At 40.2% G+C, this 24,119-nt stretch overlaps 1 protein-coding gene across 2 annotated transcripts in view; it reads left to right on the top strand.

The window, feature by feature from the left end:
* The window catches only part of nek7 (NIMA-related kinase 7), an 85,320-nt gene extending 62,440 nt beyond the window's left edge, over positions 1 to 22,880 (top strand). Inside the window, exons 9-10 of one of the 2 annotated variants that reach the window (XM_077584503.1) lie at positions 2,685 to 2,798; positions 22,755 to 22,880. In XM_077584503.1, coding sequence (XP_077440629.1) covers positions 2,685 to 2,798; positions 22,755 to 22,865 — 225 coding nt within the window. In that variant the 3' untranslated portion in view covers positions 22,866 to 22,880. Of the gene's footprint in view, positions 1 to 2,684; positions 2,799 to 6,273; positions 8,736 to 22,754 lie in introns of those variants that run through there. The other variant, XM_077584502.1, reaches the window with a different exon arrangement.
* The last annotated feature ends 1,239 nt before the right edge of the window (positions 22,881 to 24,119 follow it).

Below are 24,119 nucleotides of genomic sequence, written 5' to 3'. Positions count from 1 at the left end.
CTTACTTACTTTGAAGTGTATATTTTTGGTAAACACTCACCAGCCCTCACAAACATGCACTCCGTTATACTGAATCAAAAGGCAGGCACTGAGAGTGAAAATTGTCTTTTGCATGTCAAAAAATGAACTTTTACAGAAGCAGTCAGCATGTTTAATGCAACGAATCAATAAGATCCTCAGAAAGACAAAGTTTTTCTCTCCACATTTGACATCTACGTTCTGCATTTTTGTAGCTTTTTACAGTAATTGCGAGTGATTAGGCAAAGTGAAACTGGAAGCTATGTTTGACATTTAATACAAATGTCTCACACCTCACTGGACTGATGGCATTTTAGGTTGGTATGAATTGATTAAATATTGTACTCATTTAATGGCTAGCAATTTAGTGTTCGTTTTAATTGTAAGGTTGATATGCATAAGTGAGGTCATTCCTGAAGAGTTAATAATTAGGCGAGGGAGTACAAGTCTCCAGAGGGCCGAGATGGTGGTATTTTGTTCATAGAATTTGAGACAGGGCAAGTGGATTTTGTTTTTCAACCGCACAAGTACGACCAACTTCTTGCTGACGTTGAAACCTTGTCGTCCATCTACCAATCATCCAGAGCTCATCTCATCCATCTGGACCATCCAAAGTAGAACAGTATTCATTAGCTAAGAAAAAGTTCTCCTCGTGAGGTTGGTTAGGATGACAAAACTAGAGCTTTTTCTGTACAACTGCAAGGCCGTGGAGGATCCTGCAGTGAGACACCAGAGACACCAGCAGCCTGAAATCCCTGCTCGCTGTATGGCTTTTTAACAGCTGCCCTCTTAATTAGGGTTGTGAATTGCTTAGTACCTGGCGATTGGATCCGTATCACGATTCAATCTGATACCGATTAATCCCGATATAAATCGATTAATGCGATTTTTAATTTTTTTTAAATTAAAATTTTTTTTTATTTTTTTTGCTCGCTCCAATTTAGAAAATACTCATCAGTAAACTTGTACACTGTAAGATTTGTAGGAAAACGTATTTAATATTTATTTGAAACTTCAGGCTTATAACTGCAAAACTGTATTTAACAAACAGGTTGCAATCTGTTTCATGTTTGAACAGCACTGAAATACAATAGTAAGGCTTAATGTTCCATTAATATTACATTCTTCCATGCTTAAAGTTTGAACCCTAACCCTAATTTGCATCAAAAATTGATGTTTAAACATCGATTTGGCCGCATATTGAATTGATACAAAAACGATGCGCACTGTAATACCACGCGATATATCGCCAAATAGATATTTTTTTTTTTAAACCACCTCTACTCTTGATATGATGCATTTGCCTGACACAAACCTTTGGAAATAACCTGTTTGCTGTTTGAATCACACACATATTATTTAACAGTATGGTAAATATCCTGAAATATGTTTTCATTCCTTTTGCAAGGACTACGGCTATTTTGCACCTTTCGTCAGCAGACGGAGCCTTCTTTTTCCCTATTATGTATGAAAACTAACTTGCTTAATGCGGAACAACCTCCTTACGTACTTCTGAATTGAAACTCAGATGTATACAATCAGCTACTGTAAGTACAAGAAAGAATGTGTAAAAACCAAAACTGCACCGTTTTCCATTATTAAGAATGCTGTAGAAATTCTTTACCTATTTACACATAGCAGTAAAAGTCTCCTTCTCCTGCCTGCTGCCTTTACCATCCACATCTGTTTCCCCCCCTCTGTGCTTGTGTGCATCTGGGCTCCAGAGTATGTATTTTTTTTTCCCATCGCTCCAGCAAAGTCTGATATCCCTGTAGCTCACCTCATGGCTCTTTTTTTCCACTCCACTTTTTGTTTCAGCTCAAACTCTTCCATGCAGCACAGTGCACTCACTAAAAAGAAAACTTCTGTTTGAATTTTGTTGATTTTTAATTTGTCTACCAGCGTCCAGCTATTTCTCCCTAACGTCCCTACCATTTAAGCCCATATTTCAAGGTGCATTTAAATAATAATAATCTGTGTATTATAGATCAGAGGTTACGATAGCACACTTAGAGAATACCCAATACTATGCAATGGAAAACGATTGAACGCCTACAAGCAACTGCATCCATCCTTAAAAGCAAACAGTCTACTGTGCATCGCCACAACTAACCTTACTCGTCGTGCCAAAAAAAAACTTCCCACCTATTATCAACACACTATGCTCAAAAAAATTGCCCCACATTAATCGATGCCTGGCTACTAAAAAAATATTATTTTTAGATATCCTGATTCATCAATTAATCGATTGATTGATAAAATCAACAGTTGCAGCCCTAACTTTGTGTGTTTTTCTTTTTCGGTACAACACATTTGGTTAAACACTGACCCCACAGGGAACATATTGATGAATGGACTACAGGAAAAGAAAATACAGTTGCAAGTCAGCCTCTGGCTAGCAGATGTCACGACTATTACGATATCTGCTTTAACTGAAAATGTGCAAATAGAATATTTCCAGGTAAAGCGGACGTTTGTTTCAAAGGAAGGCAGAGGCTTACGATGAGTACATTTCTGTTTCATCATAGTTAGATTACTTTGGCACATACCGAGCTGTGAATTTTTGAGTACCATTTCACCCCAAGTGAGTTACCACCCCCCCCCCCCCCAGTTCACATTCTTTCCTTCTTGTCCTCACACTGTTTTCTCATGTCTGCATTTTTCAGATGGCAGCCCTACAGAGTCCATTCTATGGAGATAAGATGAACCTCTACTCCCTCTGTAAGAAGATAGAGCAGTGCGACTACCCTCCGCTTCCATCAGATCATTACTCAGAGGAAGTAAGTAATGTCACACATCACTTGCAGTTAGTACTGTGTGATAGGTTTGTATTTACGCAAATATTTCTACTGATTTCAGGATATGTGAGAACGTATGCATGGATCTTAACATGTTCAGTAAAGCAACACGTTACACAACAATAACTAGTTTTTCCTTTCTCTATGCCAGGTCACTGATTTTGATTTGTATTGGCTTTTTTTTTTTTTTTAACATCTGAAATCCATCCAAAGTGCACAGTGTATTACCCTGTAATATTATGACATGTACTCTTATGATCAAAAGGCCATGATTTTAACCGTTTGAAAATGAAATCCCACATATCAAAAGCATCTGTCTGTGCTTCAGACTAGGGTGAAACAAAATGAGCGTGAGTGTCAAGTTTCCCTAACTAAATGTTAAATAATCTACCGTAATTCACCAAAGCCTCTTTGGTGCGCATTCATGTAATGCAGTCAGGCTGCGGTTAACGATGGCATGGTAGCTGATTGCTTGTGACGTGGGTGTGTGTATGTTTGTGAATATTCTGCTTTTTGCATCTGTGTGCTGGCTATGCGGGGGTCTTTTTTTTTTTTTGGAAGCCTTTTTTTACATTTGTCTCAAATCTCTATTCAAGAACTTTGATATATTGTAATATTTCTATGGAGAAATTAGACAATTGTTTAGGCTGCTGCATTAAAGCATACTTACAGTGGGGCAAAAAAGTATTTGGCCAGTTTCCCATAGACTTCCTATTAGATTTTGGCCAAATACTTTTTTTTTACCCCAGTGTATAAGGAAAAATGTTGACAGCAAATATATTTAGATACTACAGGGAGGCACAAGCTCACGTTATAAGAATGAATGAAAAAATTGCTGTATGTTTGTTAATCTCTGAAGAAGAGTGTAGTTTTTCTTTGTGGTGAAGCGTTCAAATGAGATCTGTACGGTGGCCCTGAAGTCCAAAACACAACACCTTTGTTTTTGTCTTTTGTTAATTTGCTCTTGTATTTACTCTAAAAAGAGTGACTAATTGGGTCACTTTGGCCCAACTTCCTGGGCTTTTTTTTTGTTCAAAGCAACCCAATTTTTTGGGGCTTGCGTTGTGCAAATTAGGGGTGTTAGAAAAAATAGATTGGGCAATATATTGCTATATTACAGCACCCAATTCTCGAATCGATTCAATATGCGGCCGAATCGATTTTTAAACATAAATTATTTATGGGAATATTCAACAAAACGTCTTACTTAGGGTTAGGATTCACACATTAAGCATGGAAGAATATTATATTAATGGAACATTAAGCCTTAATATTATATTTCAGTGCTGTTCAAACATGAAACAGACTGCAACCTGTTAAATGCAGTGGCTCAGTTATAAGCCTGAATTTTCAGATAAATAAATACATTTTCATACAAATCTTACAGTGTACATGTGCAAGTTTACTGATTAGTATTTTCTAAATTTGAGTTTTAAAAAAATCGCAGTAATCAATTTATAGATTCACATCGGGATTAATCGGAATCGTGACCTATGAATCGTGATACGAATTTAATCGAGAGGTACTAGGCAATTCACACCCCCAGTGCAAATACAACCAAGAAGGTTGGGTTACATTGATCGAATTAGTGTATCGGTCCCATTTTGCCTCAATTTGTTATAATTATATTATACCAGCTTTTTTTTTTTTTTTTGAGTGAATCTTTTTGTTTTTCATTCATCCATTTATTTTCCAAATCGCTTGTTTTTGTGTTTTGTAATTTGCTGTTGTTTTTGTTCTTTGTTTATTTTATTTTTTTCCATTTGCTGTTGTTTAGTTACTTTTTTTCATTGACTGTTTTTTGTTTTGGTGTGTTTTGTTATTTTTTGTGGTTTTTTTAAATTTGCAGTTTTTACTTATTAGTTGTTGTGTTTTGCACTTCAGGGTCATGTGTGTCTGTCATTTTACTGTCTTCTTTGACTGACCGCTTTGCTTCACTTTGTAAGCAGCAGAGAAACCACAAGCCTGCCTCTTAGGAAGGCAAAAAAAAATAATCCCCCTATTAGCGCAAATAACATATTGTACCTCGGTTTCTCTTTGCAGACTGTTAAAAGCTTCCTGAACATAGCACAACCTTAAAACCTATATATATATATATATATATATATATATATATATATATATATATATATATATATATATATATATATATATATATATATATATATTATTATTATAATTCTTTGTTAGTTACATTAATGACTCGTTGAAAGTAATGTGTTTATGGACTCACACACACGAAAATGGGCCTCGAAGGTAAAAGCATGCTGGACATTACGTGCATTTAAATGACCACATCTCCACTTTGCTGCCCGTGTGTCAGCATACACGAGTCCACGGTGGGTAGTTAGAAGTTTCTGCACTAACTCCTGCAGAGCGCTTTTCATTACACTTTGGTGTTTAGTTCATTAGGTTGACAAAGGCTAATTGCATGGCGTTTCATGTCTTTGCACGTGTGTTTTTTATGTGCATGAGCCGTCGCACAAGCGTGTATTTGTTACAGTAGCTCCCTCTCTGCACACCCACCGCTCAGAGCTGGAGCGTGCCCCACGTGTCACCCCCATCCCGCAGATAGGGAGACAAAGCGATAGAGTGAGCGAATGATGGAGCGCGAGACAGGCTGATGGAGAGAAGGAGATGAGGGGGGGCGCCTACAGCGCCTGTCTGGATGTAAACAATGCTCCTGAAGGATCGGCAGCAAACTGTCAGCTGCTCATCTTTGTTGTGTCATTTAACCATCTCCGTCTATGCTTCCACCTCCTCCCCCCCCTGCCTCCCTTCACCAGCACTCGCTCCCCCTCCACCCGCCACCTGACACTTTCCACCGCTTCCCCCCCACCCCTCTCGCCATGCAAAGAAGCGCATGAATATTTTACATATCTGCATCTTTTTTAAACCCCACCCAAACCTCCATCCGGCAGTGCTAATTCTCAGACTATCTGAATTTACATCTTTCTCTCACGCCGGCACCCCCCGTACGCACACAGTGGCTGACGAGAACTCGTCCGAGCCACTGCCGTGGAACAGCAGCCGTGAAGTTGGCAGACAGTTACCATAGCGACCTCGCGTAGATGTGTTTTTTTCCCCTTTCCTCTGCATCCTTTATTCTCTTCTTTTTTTAATGATGGCGGTGGCTGTTCCGCCTGCGAGCCTGTCTATCTATCTGCTCCAATCAGCCGCTTCGCTTGGCTTCGTGTGTGAGCGCTGGCAATGAAGTGGCAGCAGTGTGTGTCTGTGTGGACCTGAGTAAAATTCTGCCAACCAGTGTGCTCAGTCCAGTTACCTGTTGCCTTGTTGCTACCATAATGGAAAGAGCTCGTTGTCTTTTGGATGTGGTTCACTCCTTTTTCAGAAGCTGTTCAAATCTGAAGGGAAAAAAATGGCATCATCAATCATCATTAATGCCATTATTTTTCTTTTCTTTTCCCTTCCCAAACCAACCACCCCTTGTCATCAGCTGAGGAATTTGGTAGATATGTGCATCAACCCCGACCCGGAGAAGAGGCCCGACATCACCTACGTGTACGACATCGCCAAACACATGCAGAACCAGACGCAGGGCAGCTAAGCCCCGGAATTGCACAAACTATAGCTTGTAGAACACATCCCTCCTCAATTTCCATGCTGGACGTGTACACATCTATCTGCTTCTATGCAATTACTTAGTCCAGAGCGCAATGTGATAAGCGGGACAGCATTTATAACATGGTTTTAGGAGGATGTAAACGTGACTGGCAGCCTAAATCCCTCCAGTGCAAGGTAAACATCATGCTGAAATGAGAACACCCCCCCCCCACGCCCCCCTTCAAATCTGTCTATTGTAAATCACTGTTCATATTGTCGCTTTAGTATTTTTTTTTCTCTTCATGAAGGGCCCCAAATGGTTTACAAGCAATCATTTTCATAACAAATGCTGTAAAATATAACAGGAACTGTAAAGTAAAGTGAAAGTAAATATGACTCGAGAGGCTTATGCAAAAGGATTCCCACAGTTGAGATGTAAGAAGAAGGTTTGGATGGAAGTGTGCACTTTTTACAGTGTACTGGAGGCCTGCAAGGGTGGTGATGTACAGTATTTGGAAAGCAAGTTGGGTTCAGAGGGCCGACTAGTGCTGTGCGGGTGGGACAGCACGGGCAAATGGCTACACGACGCTTTGAATGTTTGTCACTTAGACACTCGTGCTTTGACTTTTAAGAGTCTGTCTCACTTTTGACAGCCTTAAAAGAGTAGTAGAAAATATAACCAAAGAAAAGCAGTTTGCCAAAGTATTATTTCTTGGTTTGACTAAGACTTTGGGAGCAGCAGGAATGGCAATAAGCAAACATGCTCATTACCCGCCAGGAAGCTTGTCTATATTGCTCCAACACTTTGATGGACATTGCTGAGTAAGTTTTTCATGTGCAGGAACAGAGATCTCTGGAAGAGACAGAAGTTTGCCTTGTTTGTATGTTGTCCATTCAATGTACATCTCATGGCAGCTTATATGCACAATATTTTGTTCAAAATGTCGTCCATTCAGCAGATTTAGCTTCTAACAGTCCTGATGAAACACGGCAAGTATGCTGAAAAGTTACACTCTATCTTGCCAGCATATTATTAAAAGCAGTGATGTGGTCAGGGAATCTCTTTTTATTGGAAACAACCTACTTGTGGGTTCTTCCCTAAATGGAGTGTATTACTGTTTGTCCAATATCCTGCAAAGTCCTCGTGAGAACCGACTGATGTACATTGTGAATAGTGTAACATTTACCTGAGTTGTCCTGTCCTCTGTTCACATAGCAAAGTTTCTCATTTTAATCATGTTTAAGAAGAGGTGCTTTAATGCATGAAATGGGTTTACAGTAGTGTGACATTCATGTCTAACACGTGTTTACATCCCAGTGATAGGCATGGTAAGACTTCAGCATAATCAGAAAGCCCATTTTCTTTATTGGATTAGTTGCAGTATTTTAAATGATCACCATTCAAAGCCCAGACAGAACATTTACAATGGTATAGCTTAATAACATCATATTTTTGGTTGCAATCATACTTCACTCACAATTCATTGCTCCGCTACCAAAGTAAAACTTTTTCAATGTCAGTGATGATCTCGATGATTGTTTTCACCCACCATGCTGTTGCACCAACATTTTCAGTACTTTTTGTAATTGCAAGTGAGTTCCTCATACAAAGCAGTGAGTAGAAGTCTTTCAAGAAGAACAAGCAAAACACCACACTTGTTTTCCTAAATCCTTTCACACAAAAAAAGCACCTCAACGCAAACATTACTGTAACAACTTTTTTTTTTTTGCTTATTACGTTTACACTGACAGCGCCAGAGCGCCGATGTCACTTACAACCTCCATAAGAGATTTTTCCCATATTAATAAATGTTTTCAGTCAGAAATATATTGTAATTGACAAGATTGTTTTGTTCTTTTAAATCTCCAAAGTGAAATGTCTCACTTTCCATTGCTGTTGGCCTTAAAATGGGTACATTTGAGCATCAACTTTGCTCCATTTGCTCGGATCGCTTTGCCTGAAGTTGGGCGTACGCATTGAGTATTATGTTTTGTTTGTGCACAGACAATGAGATGGAGGTCGTTTGTAAGTCCTCACAAGGGGCTTGTTAAGCATACATAGTACTGGGGATTATGGCGGTTCTTATTAGGGTGAAATCCTTCTTCGCACAAAGTATCACAGGGTTCTACTGTGCCCCATTATTTTACCTTGACTCGGTTACATTTTCCAAAGGCCATCTTATGTAAGTTGTTTCATTGGAGAGTCGAGGGGTTTTCCCAGAAGTAAAATAATAGGCTCTACTGGCGTTATTTATGGTTCGGCTAGTGGTTGTTTTGGTTTCATCTTTTGTTAAAGAGCCCCACCGATGCCATGTATTTTAGCTGAATGCAATAAAGCTCTAACATTTCTCCTGACTATTTGAGTGTGTACTTTGACATTGACGCACGTTCACACACACCAGGTTTATAATAGTTTTGGATTTTTCATTATACGTAGTTTTTCTTTTGCCTTTTTTATTCACTTAAAAAACTTAAGAACAATTTTTTAGTTTTCAAAATACTTAATTTTTGATTGTTTTAATTGACATTTTTCAAATATATGGTGACTTAAGTATTGTGTAATAAAATAAACAACACTTCTTTTTTTGTTGTTGACATTTTTCAGATATATGGTGACAACGGTATTGTATAAACAACAATTCTCAGATGACTTAAATGAGCAATATTGAAATAAATACATTTAAAATGAACCCTGAAAGCTCATGTACAGTATGATATTAATTGACAAAGATGAACTGGACATTCACTGTACAGTAATTGTAATTAGCTTTATAAACATAAGATGTAGTCTCAATTGGTTTTCTTCCTCTTTTTTTTTTTCTTGTGTTTTTGTTCTTATTTGTTAAAACGTTTTTTTTTTTAATTTTGTTTGTTTTTGTTAACTATAGTAACCTTGTATAGTAACACACACACATCATGCCCAAACAAAGTTTACTGGTACCTCTGGCCAAATCTTGGGAGTTCCAGGAAATGCCTGTAAGTATTCCTTTTATTTATTTTATTTTTTTATTTTACTCCTTACTTAATTTTTGAGACAAAAAAAAACAAAACAAACTGTAGTTAGCTTGTCATTGTTTAGTCATTACATGTTATATTCTGCCTGTTGTATTTGATGCAGGCTAATCAGCCCAAAAACAAAATGTGCAGGAACCTTAAATTGTTGTCTGAGGACTGCATATAATTGGCACAAACAAAAGTTGAACAGAGGTACGTAATATTGTGAAAATGAGAAAACTTGTTTAAAAAAAAAAGTCACTTCCAGTGAAACCACTCTACTGGCAGTATCCATGTAAATTTCTTTGGAAGCTGTCATTTAAATGGCCCATACTATACACTCTAAAAAGATAATTGTTTAACCAATTTATTAAACAAGAGAATTGTTGACCAACTTAATACAAATGCTTCAAGTGCTAATATACGATTGAATTAAATTAATCCAAAGTGATTATATTAAGTTTAATGAACTCATAATTCACTCTTTTTAGAGTGTAGTTGTTACTTTTCATTTTTGACATATCTAAAGCAAGACTATAATTGCAACTTTAATCTCCTTAGCTGCTGATTGGTTTTGTTCATTTTTAAACCAGCCACAACTCATGATAAAATAGACCTCGTTTACAAACCCTTAGTGCAGTAAATCCAGCTGCCTGGCTGCCATTATTATACTGTAAGAGAAACCGTTTCCAGATATACTTTATTTCTTTACTTGTTCATTCGTGCCCTCAACTTGTTCCGATGCCCTCCAGTGGCCAAAAAACATTTGATCCAAGTTAAAGATACTTGGAACACGTTTCCATCAGAGAGGAAATTGTCTTTTATGTTAATCCCATTGAGTTGCTTCTGAAGCGTAAAAACCCTCTTAAATGATGAAAAGTAGAAAAGGGCAGGAGTTGCCATATGAAAACATCCCTGTCAGCTCCCTGTGTACTAGCCTTAAGGTGAAGTACGTCGACATGCTTCCACTCATCTCCAGAGGTAATGTTTGCTTAAAAGGCATGTAGACATCTGCTCACTTCATTTCAAACTCTTGAGTTCAATCCCGAATGAGCAGACGCACTAAATCTTGGAGTTAGGAGTTTGATCATGTGTGCTTGTGCGGAGGCCTCCAGGATAGTGTGGCTCTAAAGTTAATGTCAAACCAGCTTGCTCTGGGATACAGCTACGACACAATATTACAAGGCATGGATGTGAGACGCCAAACAGGCAATTATTTTACTGCTTCCTCGCCTCCTTTTTCTGACTCCTTCTAGCTTGTGTGCGGTTTGCCATGCGCTTACACTATAGGGAGCTACATTTGATGAAGGCCCAGGAAAAGACACTTTTTCTTTTAGCTTTCTATACTTTTTGGGAGTCTAATGTAAAAAAGAAAAACAATTTGACATTTGCTCCAGAAGCAAACTTCCTCATTGGAGCCTTTCTGCTAATTTCTGTTGTGTTCTTGTTGTGTTTGAGGTCATTAGCAAAATGGTTATGATGCCTTGTTTCCCGTGAGTAACAGCAAACCCCCCCACCACCACCAACACCACACCCTCTCGCCAGTCTCCAGGTCCTCCGAATCCCTGTTGGCAAGGGGAGCGTCGGGGTGGGCACTGGGTCTTTCGCCATAATGAACTCCACAGGGACTGTTGTTCAGTTTCGTTGTGGCAAAAATTGCTCCCATGGAGCCCTGAACACAGTAAAAACAAACAGAAGTAAATATCTGGAATGAATACACGCACGGTTTGCCGGCCCAGCTTCTTTAGTCCCTCCCCCATTTGCTCCTCTGCTTCAAAGTATAGAAAAATGAATATGTTGATCTGTCTTGCTGTGATTTTTAAAGGTTGACCAGTGTTATGTTATCCAAACACTTCATCCCTTATCCGTGCAGCCCTAAGTCCATCTTGTGGTGAAAAATCTTCACTGCACTTTCTTCATCTGCTTAGCTTTCATTGTTTAAAATAATGTAAATTACATAAAAATATTTCAATGAGCATACTTTTACATATGTAGTTTAAGTGCCACCACATTGCTGTTTTTGGCTTTTGAGGGGTGTAAAATTGTGCATATTTGAAAATGATTGCTGATAATTAATGCAATAATCATCAGTTGGCAATTCCTCCGCAATTTTTTTCCATATGTGTTTATTTTGGACATTTATAAAATAAAGGAAGTGTTCTCATAAGTACACTTATGAGAGAGAAAAAAAAAAGTCACGAAAGAGAAAGGAAAACAGTCAGCCCAATCATTTGTATTCAATAACCTGCTTATACATAGTTACATGTTCGAAAAGGAGTATGAAGAAGTATAAACTTTTCCATTCTTGCACAATTAATCTCCATTGAATAAATCAAGAGTTATAAATCATACTGTTACCATAATATACTTTGTACACGTTATTACAGGACGGCAATTTTTTTCCCACTAATCATATTTACAAATATTTTGTTAAGCATACCATACTTTTAGGCATAACTATTAGATAGTTAATATACTAATTATTATTATTAGTAGTAGTAAGGATTCATAGACTCCTTAATAACAAAGTACCTTACACAATTGTTTTATACATAATGACAACAACAACAATTGATTGCAAACTCATTCAGACATATTTCTGATATTTAAAGGCTTTATTTCAAATATAATTCATTAAATGCCAATTTTAAAATTGTATCAACAGAGCAGAAAGGCCTCCGTAAATTTGTGAGCTCACAGCTTGAGAACTATACAAGAGAAAATCAGCAAGGCCTTCGCTCAACCTTAAAATAGGGTTTGAGTTTAAATATCTCTGTGGTAATTCATAAGCATAATTTATGTGTCTGTGCATATGTAGATGTAAGAGTTTTTTTTTTTTTATGTAGTTAGATGATCTCTCAGCTCATCATTTGTCCCAGGTGATGTTCAAATGTTCTGAGGGGGGAAAAAAATAGGACCGTTCCAGAGAACATTGACTTGATTTCCCATCGACCCCCTCCACCCCCCTTCCCGTTTGTTTGTTTTGTTTTTAGAAGTCTGGAATATCAATACTTGAGTGCACATTTGTAATAGCTTGTGGCGCATCCTTGACTATGGCAGCCTGAGCTTCAAACATATTAGTTTGCTGGGAGAGGAGAATCACCAGGGACAGTCTCCAAACACAGCCGGGAACAGCAGCACAGTCCTGTTCATCATTTGAAAGCTGCTATTGTTTGAACTTATAAAACTTTAAACAGGTTAAACTCATATTTGGAATGAAACGAGCTCGGTTTTCGGGTTACGATATTTGTCAGGATCGTTTCTCCGGGGAAAAGTCTGCATAAAGGAAAGGCTGTCCTTGCAGTCATTTTTCAGTCACTTGCTTACACCCCAGCAGGCTACCTGGCGTCATGGTTGCCCGATACACAAACATATGTGAAGGCACACACGTACTAAACACCACACCTAATAAGCATGTGTATGCGCAAAAACGCTGGCGTAATGACTGACTTCTGCTCTGCATGTCCTTAATCTACAACCACCAGGCCGGCACGGGGGGGCACGCTAAAGTACAAGGAGCCTGCAGTGAGCTCAGCCAAAATAAAAAGCTAAGTGGCATTCTTAAAAGCCACACACTTTTCCTCCTTTGTCTGTTGGGCAGCCCTAAAGGAGGTTTGTAAAATCCTGCCTGGCAAAACGAAACTGGAAGCATCACTTCAGCCTTCCGGAATGGCCAGTTTCACAAACTGTTAAGGAGTGGACACAAATGTTGTCTTAAAGGTTTTCAAAAGAAACCTGAACCCAAGTCTGAAGCTTTACAGGGGCTGGGTCGCTGCAATGTGGACACACACACAGACACACGGTCACACTTGACTCCTTGTTTCACATTCCGACGTATGTCTTTTTACTATTTATCCTCAGGCTACAATTGTGCCCATTTAACAAGATGAGAAAATGTCCCATTTACTGGGCTCCAAGTGTTTATTTACTACGTAATGTAGAGCATTCGGAAATATGGAGACATGCTCAATTTTATAACGGGTGACTTTAAATCAGTGGTGTCAAAACTGCAGGCCGGGAGCCATTTGCGGCCCTCCGTCTATTTTTTAGCGGCATATATTAAATAAAACTTAAAGGCGTATTCAAAGATCTTTTGTCGCTGCGTCAATCAATCTGCCTTAACCGCGTCATGCATGCTCATTCCTAGCTCCACATGCGCATGTAGCATGTAGCCGCTGAGCTTCGGACTCAGCCATTCGTAGTCGTAACTCCACCAATCTCACCGCATACTTAAAAAATGGCTGAGCCCCAAAAGGACATCCGCCTATGAAGTGAGGCCGGCTGTAGAAACTGATGAAGATGAGCTTGCATGTTCCTGACATTTGTTTCCCCCGGATGAGCAAAAAATATGTTCCAATCTGGATTTTAACCCACACGCTGGTATGTCTCCACGAAGGCCAGCTGCGGATAGTGGGCACACCCGAACCAAATTTCTCAACTTGGCAAATTCTGCAGTTATCACTCAACTCAACTATTTATGGAGCACTTTGAAACAACCACCGCTGTTTTCTTAAGATGGAGCCCAGGGGCAGCAAATACAATAAACACAGCAGAGGCCCCAGAATTGAACCCTGTGGAACACCATACGTTCCGTTATACATGAATTTATATTGCACATATTCGTCCGACCACTTTCTTTTTAGTATGAAGTGATGGGGCGTATCATCACGATTTGAGTCTGGTCTCTTGACCTCAGCGAATCCCAGGGTTTTGATCCAACCCAAGTTAAGAACCACTGAGAAACATGTTGAAGTGACCCTTGCATCGGTCAATTTTTCTGTATGTAGCCCTCTGAGAAAAGTTTTTGGGACATTCTTGCTTTAAATTGACATTCACATCAATATCTTAAATCTCTTAAATGTGATCATTGCACATTGCAAACCAAACCAGAGCACCCTTTGTCACATTTGATGTGTAAGCAATCCAAAACGAACTGATGATTTTTATTCCCAAGAAATGCAATTTTTTAAAGTTATTTGGACAAAACAGTTTTGTGTATCGACGATAAGCATCAGAAGGTTTAATGTCCTTTTAAGTCTCCAATATTTCAGCCTTGTGCCAGACTTCCGAAAGGATTTCCCTCACTGTCTCACACACATGTGCTTGGCTCTAGTAAAATAAGCACTCTGGCCATAAAGTTGCCAATGAGCTGTCCCCAAATAACCACATCTGTCAGCTCAACTTAAACAGGCCCTAAAGAGTCACTCTTAAAGATGAAGGCACCGCACCAGATGCACATTGAAGGGGTCCGATTATTTGCTCTCTTGGCCAAAGCAAATTAGATATTAAAAGGCACGTTTTGCATGTTTTAACCAAAATTCCCTCACTAACTTGAGATGCGTTCCAAGTCATACATTCAATCCAGTATAGTCATGCAACATTACGCAACATCATTTTCTCTCCAATGACCATCATACTTGACATGACTGTTTTTATTTTATTTTTTTTAACTACCAGCCAAGTTAAATTCAAAACATCACTCCCTTGCACACAAGTTGAGCTCATAGGCAGTTTTGTGTCTCACCTCATAACAGTAAAAGCCAGGGCAATAAACTCATTGCAGGTCTCAAATTTAAGCCGGGCAGTTCGCCTCTCAGGAGGGATTTAAACACAGCTGCCGCTGGAGTCAAGACAGAGATGAGCTGAGGCCTTGTGTGCCGACAAGCCTTGTAACGGCGTGTGAGAGAGGCAAGTGGGCGGGAGCTGTTGTATACTTGGCCATGCTGGCTTTCCTCATTCACACGCTCCTTTCTGAGCTGCGGCCAAACCTCCCCGCGCCCCAATTACAGCGACTGTACCTCCACTAAGGATGATCAAACGAAACATCCTAAAAGTGTGGTTTGAAGGTTGCTGAGCAGGCAGCAGAGGGGCAATGAAAGAGCACGGCCGAGGGCAAGGGCTGTCAGCAAATCCCAAGCAAGTTTTCAACGTTAACTTCTTGAAGCATCTTACTTAAGATGAGGTATTGTGTGGTGAAGCAGCAGCAGTCGGAGCATCACCTGATAGACAGCCAAGGAGCCGACCTGTTATTTTTTATTTTTTTTCTGGGACAAACAAAAAGTTAAAAGAGAAACTTGTGTCATTGATCTGTCTTTTCTGGATATAAGCAATAGCTGAAAGATGAATGGGGTTCACGGTTGTCTCTCAGATTTCAATCCCTGCTCTTCTGTGATCAATAAAAGTGAGCCGGAATCAAAGCGGGCCCTCTTTACTATTGTCTATTCTACGTTAGCAGACAGACTGAGGAGCCTTTGATCGCCCTGTCTGCAAGGCCCACAGCAAAACGCACACCCTATCCTCCCACTTCCACCCACCACCTTTAGGTGTGTGTGTGTGTAGGTGTGTGTGTGAAAGAGAGAGAGAGAGAAGGCGGGTGAACCAAAATGTTTTATACGAATTACTGAAAAAGTGAAACGACTCACTAACCACAACAAAGGTACACGATCTGCACTGCCTTAGTTAGAATACTTATTTTTAATCGTGGCACTTAAAGCAATATTACTTTAACAGTATGTTCATTTTGCTTCATTCCCACGAACTCTTGGCACTTGGTTGGCAATGGCATCAGGAAAATGTCAAAAAAATTGACTGAAACTGAAAACGGGATAAATCACATACCAAACTTGTAATTTCTTGTAAATGTTGCTAGCTAGCCTATTCGTGTATTGTGCAATGGAAAAACACTAGAAAACGTGCAGTTTAGTGTTTTATTTTTATTGTGTTTATATTTGTTTTAGCCAGGTGGAAATCCTTACAAGTCGACTCAAAAATGTCTTATGTTGTATGCTCCCCCACTAGTGTAAAAATGGCAATCTGATTAATATATAACGTTTGTAGAATATGAATTAAGCAGCAAAATCCACTTGTTTTTATCCATCTCAGGGGGGCGGCCATTTTGGAAATGACATCAGAGTTGCTCAGGGCTCAGGCAGTGACCAATCATGGCTCAGCTTGCGAACATCACATGACCAAACTCAGGAAACAGGTGAACCATAATTGGTCGTTATCTGAGCCCTCAGGCAATGTGATGTCAAGTCATCTTTATTTATATATGTATAAAAACGGGTATTTTTTTATGCTTAATTCATATTCCACAAACGCAATATTAATCAGAATACCGTGGTTAAACTAGTACGGCTGTGTAGAACATACTGAAAAGAAAATTCTTGCTTGGACTTCCCCTTTAATTTATCCTTTCATAAGAGTGACCTGGTTGCAAAAGAAGAAGCATACACATTGCAAGACAACAAATGAGACAGATTTGATACATAACAAAACAAAATGTAGCACATTCTGATTGAACACTAAAAAGGTGTGTCGCATGTTGAGTGACTCGTACTCCTTTGAATTTACAGCAGTTGTACACAAGACTGCTCTCATTATTTATTACACATACATCTGTACCATAAATCTGTATCCTTAAATATAGGAAGTCCTTGGGTTACATCCGAGATACGTTCCTACGCGGGCAATGTAACCCGAATTTCGACTTAAGCCGAATTTCACCGTTAAACAAGTGGAGGAAAGCCTTGGCCAGCTGTGGTGAAAGTTTCAAGCAGATCTAGTTAGCCTAGTGACTATTTTTGGCCCCTAGATGGCAGCAATGACTCTCTTTTGACAAGATTGGGCAGGCGTCAGTAGAAGACGTGAGGCGGAGCTAGAGGGGACAATGGCTGGGGAAGGGAAGAGAACATGGCGACCGGTTGCAAGCAGCTCACGCTCGAGCATTTTTTTTCAAAGACGAAAAGCATCGACCAACGCTAAAGAGCACATTGATGACGACGATGATCATCATCGATGATGATGATGGTGACTCCGAGGTTGACGCCGAAGTTGGAAGCGCTGACGCGGCGGCTATGACGACGTCATAAAGGTTCACCGGCTAGCGATGCTAACACCGGAAAACGCGGAGCACAACCGAGCACGCTCAGGCAGACAATTCAATCAGAGGACGAAGAGTGCCCCGAGTCCAATCCATATTCATCGGAGGAGTGGGTACAGCCTGCTACTTGCTATTCCCCGGAAAAAAAGGCCGTCAAGAAAGTGTAACGTCTGCACGCGAAAGGAGCCATCGCAAGTGAAACTAATCTGTTGTGCAAATCCTGCTCCGTCTCCTTGCACGCAGGAGAGCGTTACAAAAAGAAAAACTGTATTTGAAACATCCACATAATTGTAAATATTACCACAGTTGCACACATTTGTAAATAGTTTGCGAAATTGTTACACTGTTGAATGGAAATAAACGTATTTTGCAACCAAAAAACACTTTTTCGTTGTTGGTGATAGCGTTTTACAGAAGTAAAGCACTATTTAGGTGTTTGTGGCATCATTCATGGACAAAAAGAAGTGTACAATTCACTAGAGTGCATGAAATAACATCGTTTCACAAAAAGCTCTTTTTCTCCGCTTTTTGTTTCAAAACAGAGAATTTCGGTGAAAGTAACCATTTTCTATTGTTGATTACTGAAGAACGGAATAAGGTAGAAACAAACTTTGATGAAAGATGAGAGTTCAATCTTTCATTTGGTAGTATGTGTGTTTCCATAGTCCAAACACAACATTTTCTGTGGACCTTGAAAGATCAGTCAAAATGCTTAAATCGGCTGGCACTGGCGACATCCAGTTTCTGAAAACGTCTGGCAGTGAAAGAGTTAAAGTTATTTACATTAAATTCTACATATACATAGTACATGTACAGTAATTTAAAAAAAATAATAACATTTGCGCGACCTGGAAGAGCCGGAACCAATATTTCGTGTTTCCGCGCGGACCTTCATTGCTGACGGACGGCAGAGCGGAGCTTATTCAAACGGAAATGTGACGCGTCTGATGGCGAGCGGACCTGCTCGAGGGACGTCCGTTGCTGGAGTTAGCAAAAGCACAACTTTAAATAACTTTAAAAGAGCGTGATTACTGTGGGAAATTAATGAAAAAGAAGGTGCTACGGACGAGGCACAGTCGTCGTAAAGTCGACACGACGTAGGTGTTGCGTACGATGTAACTCGAGGACTCCCTGTATTCCGTGTAATAATGAAATTTGCGTTACGCAAATGCATTCTGGGAACCGTGTTATTTTTTTGTAACTGTATATTTACAGTTGAAAGCGGCAATCCGTAAAGAACAGAGACCAGGCGAGCATGCAAATAGCCTAAATCTGTGTATAATTGATGCCCGTTGAACTGCATTGGTGGTAAAAATGAATCTATTAATTGATAATCTGTTAATCAAAAAATGGCATCGAACTAAAAAAAAAAGTCCAGATTGGTCAGGATCTAGTAATTACTGGAAACCTGTGATAGCTGGGCAATAAACTCAACATGTAACGCGATAGTCACGTGATCGATATCATCACAAAATACATGAAATAAAATGCTTGAAAAAAATCAGGAAGCAAATCCCAACCCCAGCATTCTGCCTCCCGTTCGATTTGTGCAAGAACTTAAGGGGAAATTTGGAGTACAAAAGCGTTTTTGAGTACAGCCAAGTCGCAGAGTGCTCGTCTGCCGAATGCCCACCTGGAAAACAAACCAACGATGAAATAACCTGTGTTGAGTCAAAACTTTCACCGTCATACAATCTTACAGTGTACAGTTATGCATTGTACTTAACCTGAAGTGAACTGTTGTTAAAAAGAGTCCATTGTTGTTGGTAATTAAGCACATTGTACGTCAGGAGTGCTTGTAGATGTGTTTCCATGCTTGTACAAACCCTATGACGTGCATTTACCTTTCAGTCTTCTCCGTGACATGCGACCAGTCGCTTGTTCACTTCTCCTTGCTCAACTTTTGTCACTCATCCGCCTTGTTTGTTTCTTGTCTTCTCACATGCCCATGTGCCACGCATGTGTGTTTCTTTGCATGTCCTAGTTTAGTCAAGTAGGGAAACAAGTAGTGTCTTTCTAACTCAAAAGTCACGTCCATAAAGCGAGCCCGCACTGTTTATTCGTTATTTATGAAGCGTGCCGGCAGGTCTAACAAACACTGAGATGTGTTTCAGATGCCTCAAAATTAATAGACTCTGTGAACTTTATAGCATTACTCTGTTGCGTTGTTGTCTGGGGCAGAGCAAATGCTCGCCACGGAATGAGAATCATATGCATTTATGCAAGCAAACAAACACACCAGGCTGGAAGTGCGTTTGGTGAATTTGTTTAAAGGCCAACATTAGCATACGGCGACAGACAGGCGCAGTCCTGACGGCCGTTCGGAGCGCCACCGCCACGCTGGGTCCTCCGGTGCCAGTCAATCAGCCCGCGTATCGCACAGGAACCGAGGCGGGCATCAATTTGAATCTTTTACATCAGGGTGAAAGGTCACGACCTTTTGGCAAGCAGTTGATCACGTAAGGTGGCACCCGAGGAGGCAAGAGGAGAAAAGTTTCAGGCAGATTTTTTTTTTCTCCACCTCTCAATACGCATAACCTTTAAGCTCAACGTCCCCATGTGATGCCTTAGTGATTAGTTTACAGTCTGCACCTGATGAGACTGAGATCTTAACAGTCTGCTCTTGTTTACTCTTCCTCAGCTCCAACTTCTTCTCACCCATTGTGTGTGTGTTTGTGCGCGTGACCCCGAGGCACAAAGTCACTTGATGCATCCTTCGTCTTTCTGCATCTCCCATTTTCCATACACACACACAACCTTCCCCCCACTGGTAGATATCCAAGTTCGGTCGGGAATCCTCATCCCCTTTAGGCTAGTCCTGGGGTGCATTTTTCTCTGTACACACATATGCATACTGCAACAAACATAAACACACGCATGTGCAGAAAGCCACATAGACACATATTGTGTCTTAATGAGCGAAGGAGATGGCGACAGCCGACTGAAACGCAGCCACCAAGGACTGACCTGAGGTTCAGGGGGCGGCAGCGTCTTGGCGGGGAGTCGATCTCCCAGCGCTGATCAGAGGGCCGCTCCGCCGGGGCCACTCGCTCTGACGCCGCAGCAGAAACCGACTGATTAAACACCACTGTCATCCAGCTCAGCCGCTACACAGAAAGAAAGCTTCCTTTCCTTTTAGATCGTTTTTTTTTCTCTCCCCGCACTCACTGTTTGTTTGTCAGTCTCCTTTGTTTTCTTTGTCCTCTGCCGAGACAGCGGCGCCGGTGGATTGGAGCTGCGAGCGTGAGGGATTTGTGCGTAATTAGCTGAAATGCTCACCTAAGCAAGTGGGAAAAGTTACATTTTCAACTTCTTGAACTATACTCCTCTTTTAACGGGATTTCACTGACACTCGAGCTTCACGCCGGGGATCAAAACATTGCCTCATGGTAGAAACATACTTTTATTTCACTTTTTCAGTGTGTGGACATCAAAATGCTACATTCAACTTGCAAGTTCCATTAACAAGTTGTGCAAACTTGAAATTGTACCTATGAAAAAAACAATATACGAGATGATGAAATGTTAACGACCACTGTCATGAAATGGCGCGTCAGCTGTCAAGCTCATGAAACCCTTTGTTTAAAAGTGTTGCACTTTTACCTTAATTACTCGTCTTTCGCTACAGCCGTGACATCCAACATCGAAACTGTATACAATACTGGACTGCATTACAAGATGTTACATCTAGAGACTAGAATGCGCAGATTAAAACGTTTTTTTTTTCTTTCAGTGACACAAGTGGATTCAAGTACTATTCACAAATAAACAAAAGTTTAAAAAAATGCTCAACACCCAGTAATCTCAAAATTTCCAGCTAAACTTGGGGGGAAAAAAGAGAATATTCACAGTAGTCATTTTTTTACGGAAGCGTGGAATTGCCAATGTGGAGTAAAATACTTGCGAGTAATGTTCAAACATATTTGTGGGCTAAATGTTACAAACATAGCATAATTTCCCATAATGCCACGGGGTATTACTTGCACATGTGCAAGTGACAAAAATGTTTTGTTTTTGTTTTTAAGCATTTGGCCCACATTACAACAATATATTGGAAAATTAATAAATAAATGAAAAAACATTGTTTATTTGTAAACTTTACAGTTTAATACTATCTCTGCAGTGCATTATTTAGGCTTAGAAATGTTCCCCATTATGCAACGGGTTATTGACTTGTGCATGTGCAAATAATACCCTGTGGCATTATGGGAAAATATACTAGGTTTGTAACATTTAGCCCACAACTGAACGTTCGAACACACTCGCGAGTGTGTTCAAACACATTTGCAAGTATGTTCAAATGTATTTGCATGTTTGAACATACTCGCTAATATGTTCGAACATACAAAGTACTATACTCCACATTTCATCATCATGGAATCCAAATCATACAATTTGAAGGGTCTTCTACATACACAGAAGTGCATAGATTATTTAAAGAACTGAAAAAGCATTCTCTATGACTAATAATTTGAATTTAGGCTGCGGCCTACCAATGTGGAATTTCCAAGTTCCCCCCTGTGCTGCCGTGGGTCTTCTCTGGGTTCTTTGTCTTCTTCCCACATTCCAAAAACATGTATGTTACGTTGATTGATAACGCTAAGGTTGGGTTGCATTAACAAGGTTTCAATTAATTCATCTAAGATTTGCTCTGACCAGAAATGAGTAAAACTAGGTTTAAATGAGTCTATCCAGGTTTAAGCAGATATCTGTTGCACCATTTACACTCAGTTAAACTGAATTAAAATTTCGTAACTGACTTTAATCAATCGGGATAATTTTGGATATTTAATATCAAATTAATAAGTAATTATGCACTTAAATATATAGGCTAAGCAGATATCTGTTGCAAAAATTTAACTCAGTTAAACTGAATTTAAACTTAGTAACTTACTTAAATCAATAGGGATAATTGTGTATATTTCAATTAAAATTAATGAGTAATTTTGCACTTAAATAAATTGGCTTCAGCATCGGAAGTGTGCCATCAGGATCCCGACCCTGTTTCAACTGGAGCTTTTTCAATTATACGTTACATTGTTGCTAGCTGGCAAAAGCATTAGCCTAATGCTACTTGTTGACTTGATCAGCTACATTGTAATGGCTCGGCAGAGAAGCTCAAACTTTTCCTCCTTTGACAAAAACGTGTTGACCGAATTAATGGTGCAAAATGGGAAAACAATACAAGACAATAAAATGGAGAATGAAGTAAAAGTAAAGACACTGTGTGGCAGCAACTAGTTGACAGTTTTTACGGATTGACCGGAGTTAAAGAGGCAGGCAATATTGAAAAATTATTTAAAAAAATTAAAAAACAAAAACAAGAGTTGTAGCCTCAGTGGTACAGTTGCATTTCTGTCACTGCCATGTTTTACAGTTGTTCCAGTCTTCCGGTTTAGCTCCAAAACTGTTTCCTTGGTTAAACCATTATCTCACCAAAAAATCCTCTTCAACATAAAATTCAAGAGGATTGAGCCCATTTCTCTCTTTTCTTCAAGGAACTTCATTATTTTGCTCTCTGTTGGTCAGAAGTTGCTGGCGGCCCGGTTGGCCCATCCCATCTCTATTCACTTCCCAGCCAACTCGCAGTCTTCTGTATCATGCAATGAGGTCTGTGTGTCCGTCTAAGGTGAGGATTTATCATTGTTGACTGCTCCGACATTCTGGCACCAAAAGAAGGTTTGAAAACTCTGCCCATTATCTGTGCCCTCTGGCCTATTTGGGCGAGTCATCCAAGGATGGGCAGCAACCGTGGCAGCCTGGGGCCAAACTTCACTGACTGCCAGCCCACTCGTGCCACATATTCAGTGTCAGCAAGTCTTTTGCTGCTTGGCCTCAATAAGGCTCCGTGTGCTCCAGAGCAATAGAAGCTTATTTTACCGCAGGAAGTGGACATGATTGTGTTCCATTGAAGAAGAATACAAAAAAGTTTTGTTGTAATTTACTGTCCTGTCAACCAAAAAACTCTTGTCCTTGACTGTCTGGACAAAGTGGATGGTTCACGGGGGACACTTAGTGCCATGCCCTTGAACGACAGAGTGGACAGACAATAGCCACTTTGCATACACATCCAGCCAGGTTCCTCCCCATTTGAAAGTTTGTCCCTCTTATTTCAAAGTCGCTACGCAACCTTTGCCCTCACTGTGGCAGCCAGAAGGTGGAGAATATCTCTTGGCGAGGGAGGAAAAACCGAGCATGATCTCATCTCATCCCACAGGCAGAAGAGGGAAAGGAGAGGAAGGTGGTGACGGGGCAGGGGCAGTTTGAGCTGGGTTGGGAAGCAATGGCTGCTGGCACAAAGGATGCTTCTCCGTCTGTTTTTCAGCTCCATTAATATCACAGCTCCATCCTGCATATATCTCCTCATTCATTATTCATGAGGCGTCCGGCAAAGAACGCAAGCAGGGAGGAAGGTGGGCAAGCAAAGGCCAGAGATAGCTCCAATCAGTCCCGTTTTAAATGACACTGAGCGACAGTGCCTGGGGTTTTATGGCTCGCTGCTCAAATGAGACACTGTGCTGTAGTTTAAAAAAAAAAAAAAAGTCCAAGTTTGCCTGCTGTTAATGACCAGCAGGAAGCATTAGGGGCTGCAGTGCTCGTAAAGCTCGGCTCCACGCTGGCTAACAAATTTGCCCAAAGTTGATCTACATTGCGGCACCGTGCGAGCGCTGAGCCCACCCGATCCAAGGCGACAAAAAACAGATGCTTTTGTAGTTTGGTCAAATCACACACAGCCTTCACTTACTACTAACGTTGCCTGGTTATCATAAATTGCTGGGCGAGTATCGAAAGTTTATATCAGTCTTCTTTCTTGCATCGTTCTACGTTGTTACCTGATAAAATAACATGAATATGCAAGATCT

The sequence above is a fragment of the Vanacampus margaritifer genome, chromosome 13 (assembly GCF_051991255.1).
Source record: "Vanacampus margaritifer isolate UIUO_Vmar chromosome 13, RoL_Vmar_1.0, whole genome shotgun sequence".
Taxonomy (NCBI): domain Eukaryota; kingdom Metazoa; phylum Chordata; class Actinopteri; order Syngnathiformes; family Syngnathidae; genus Vanacampus; species Vanacampus margaritifer.
The sequence above is the reverse complement of the archived record's forward strand: the minus strand, read 5'-3'. Positions and strand labels throughout refer to the sequence as shown.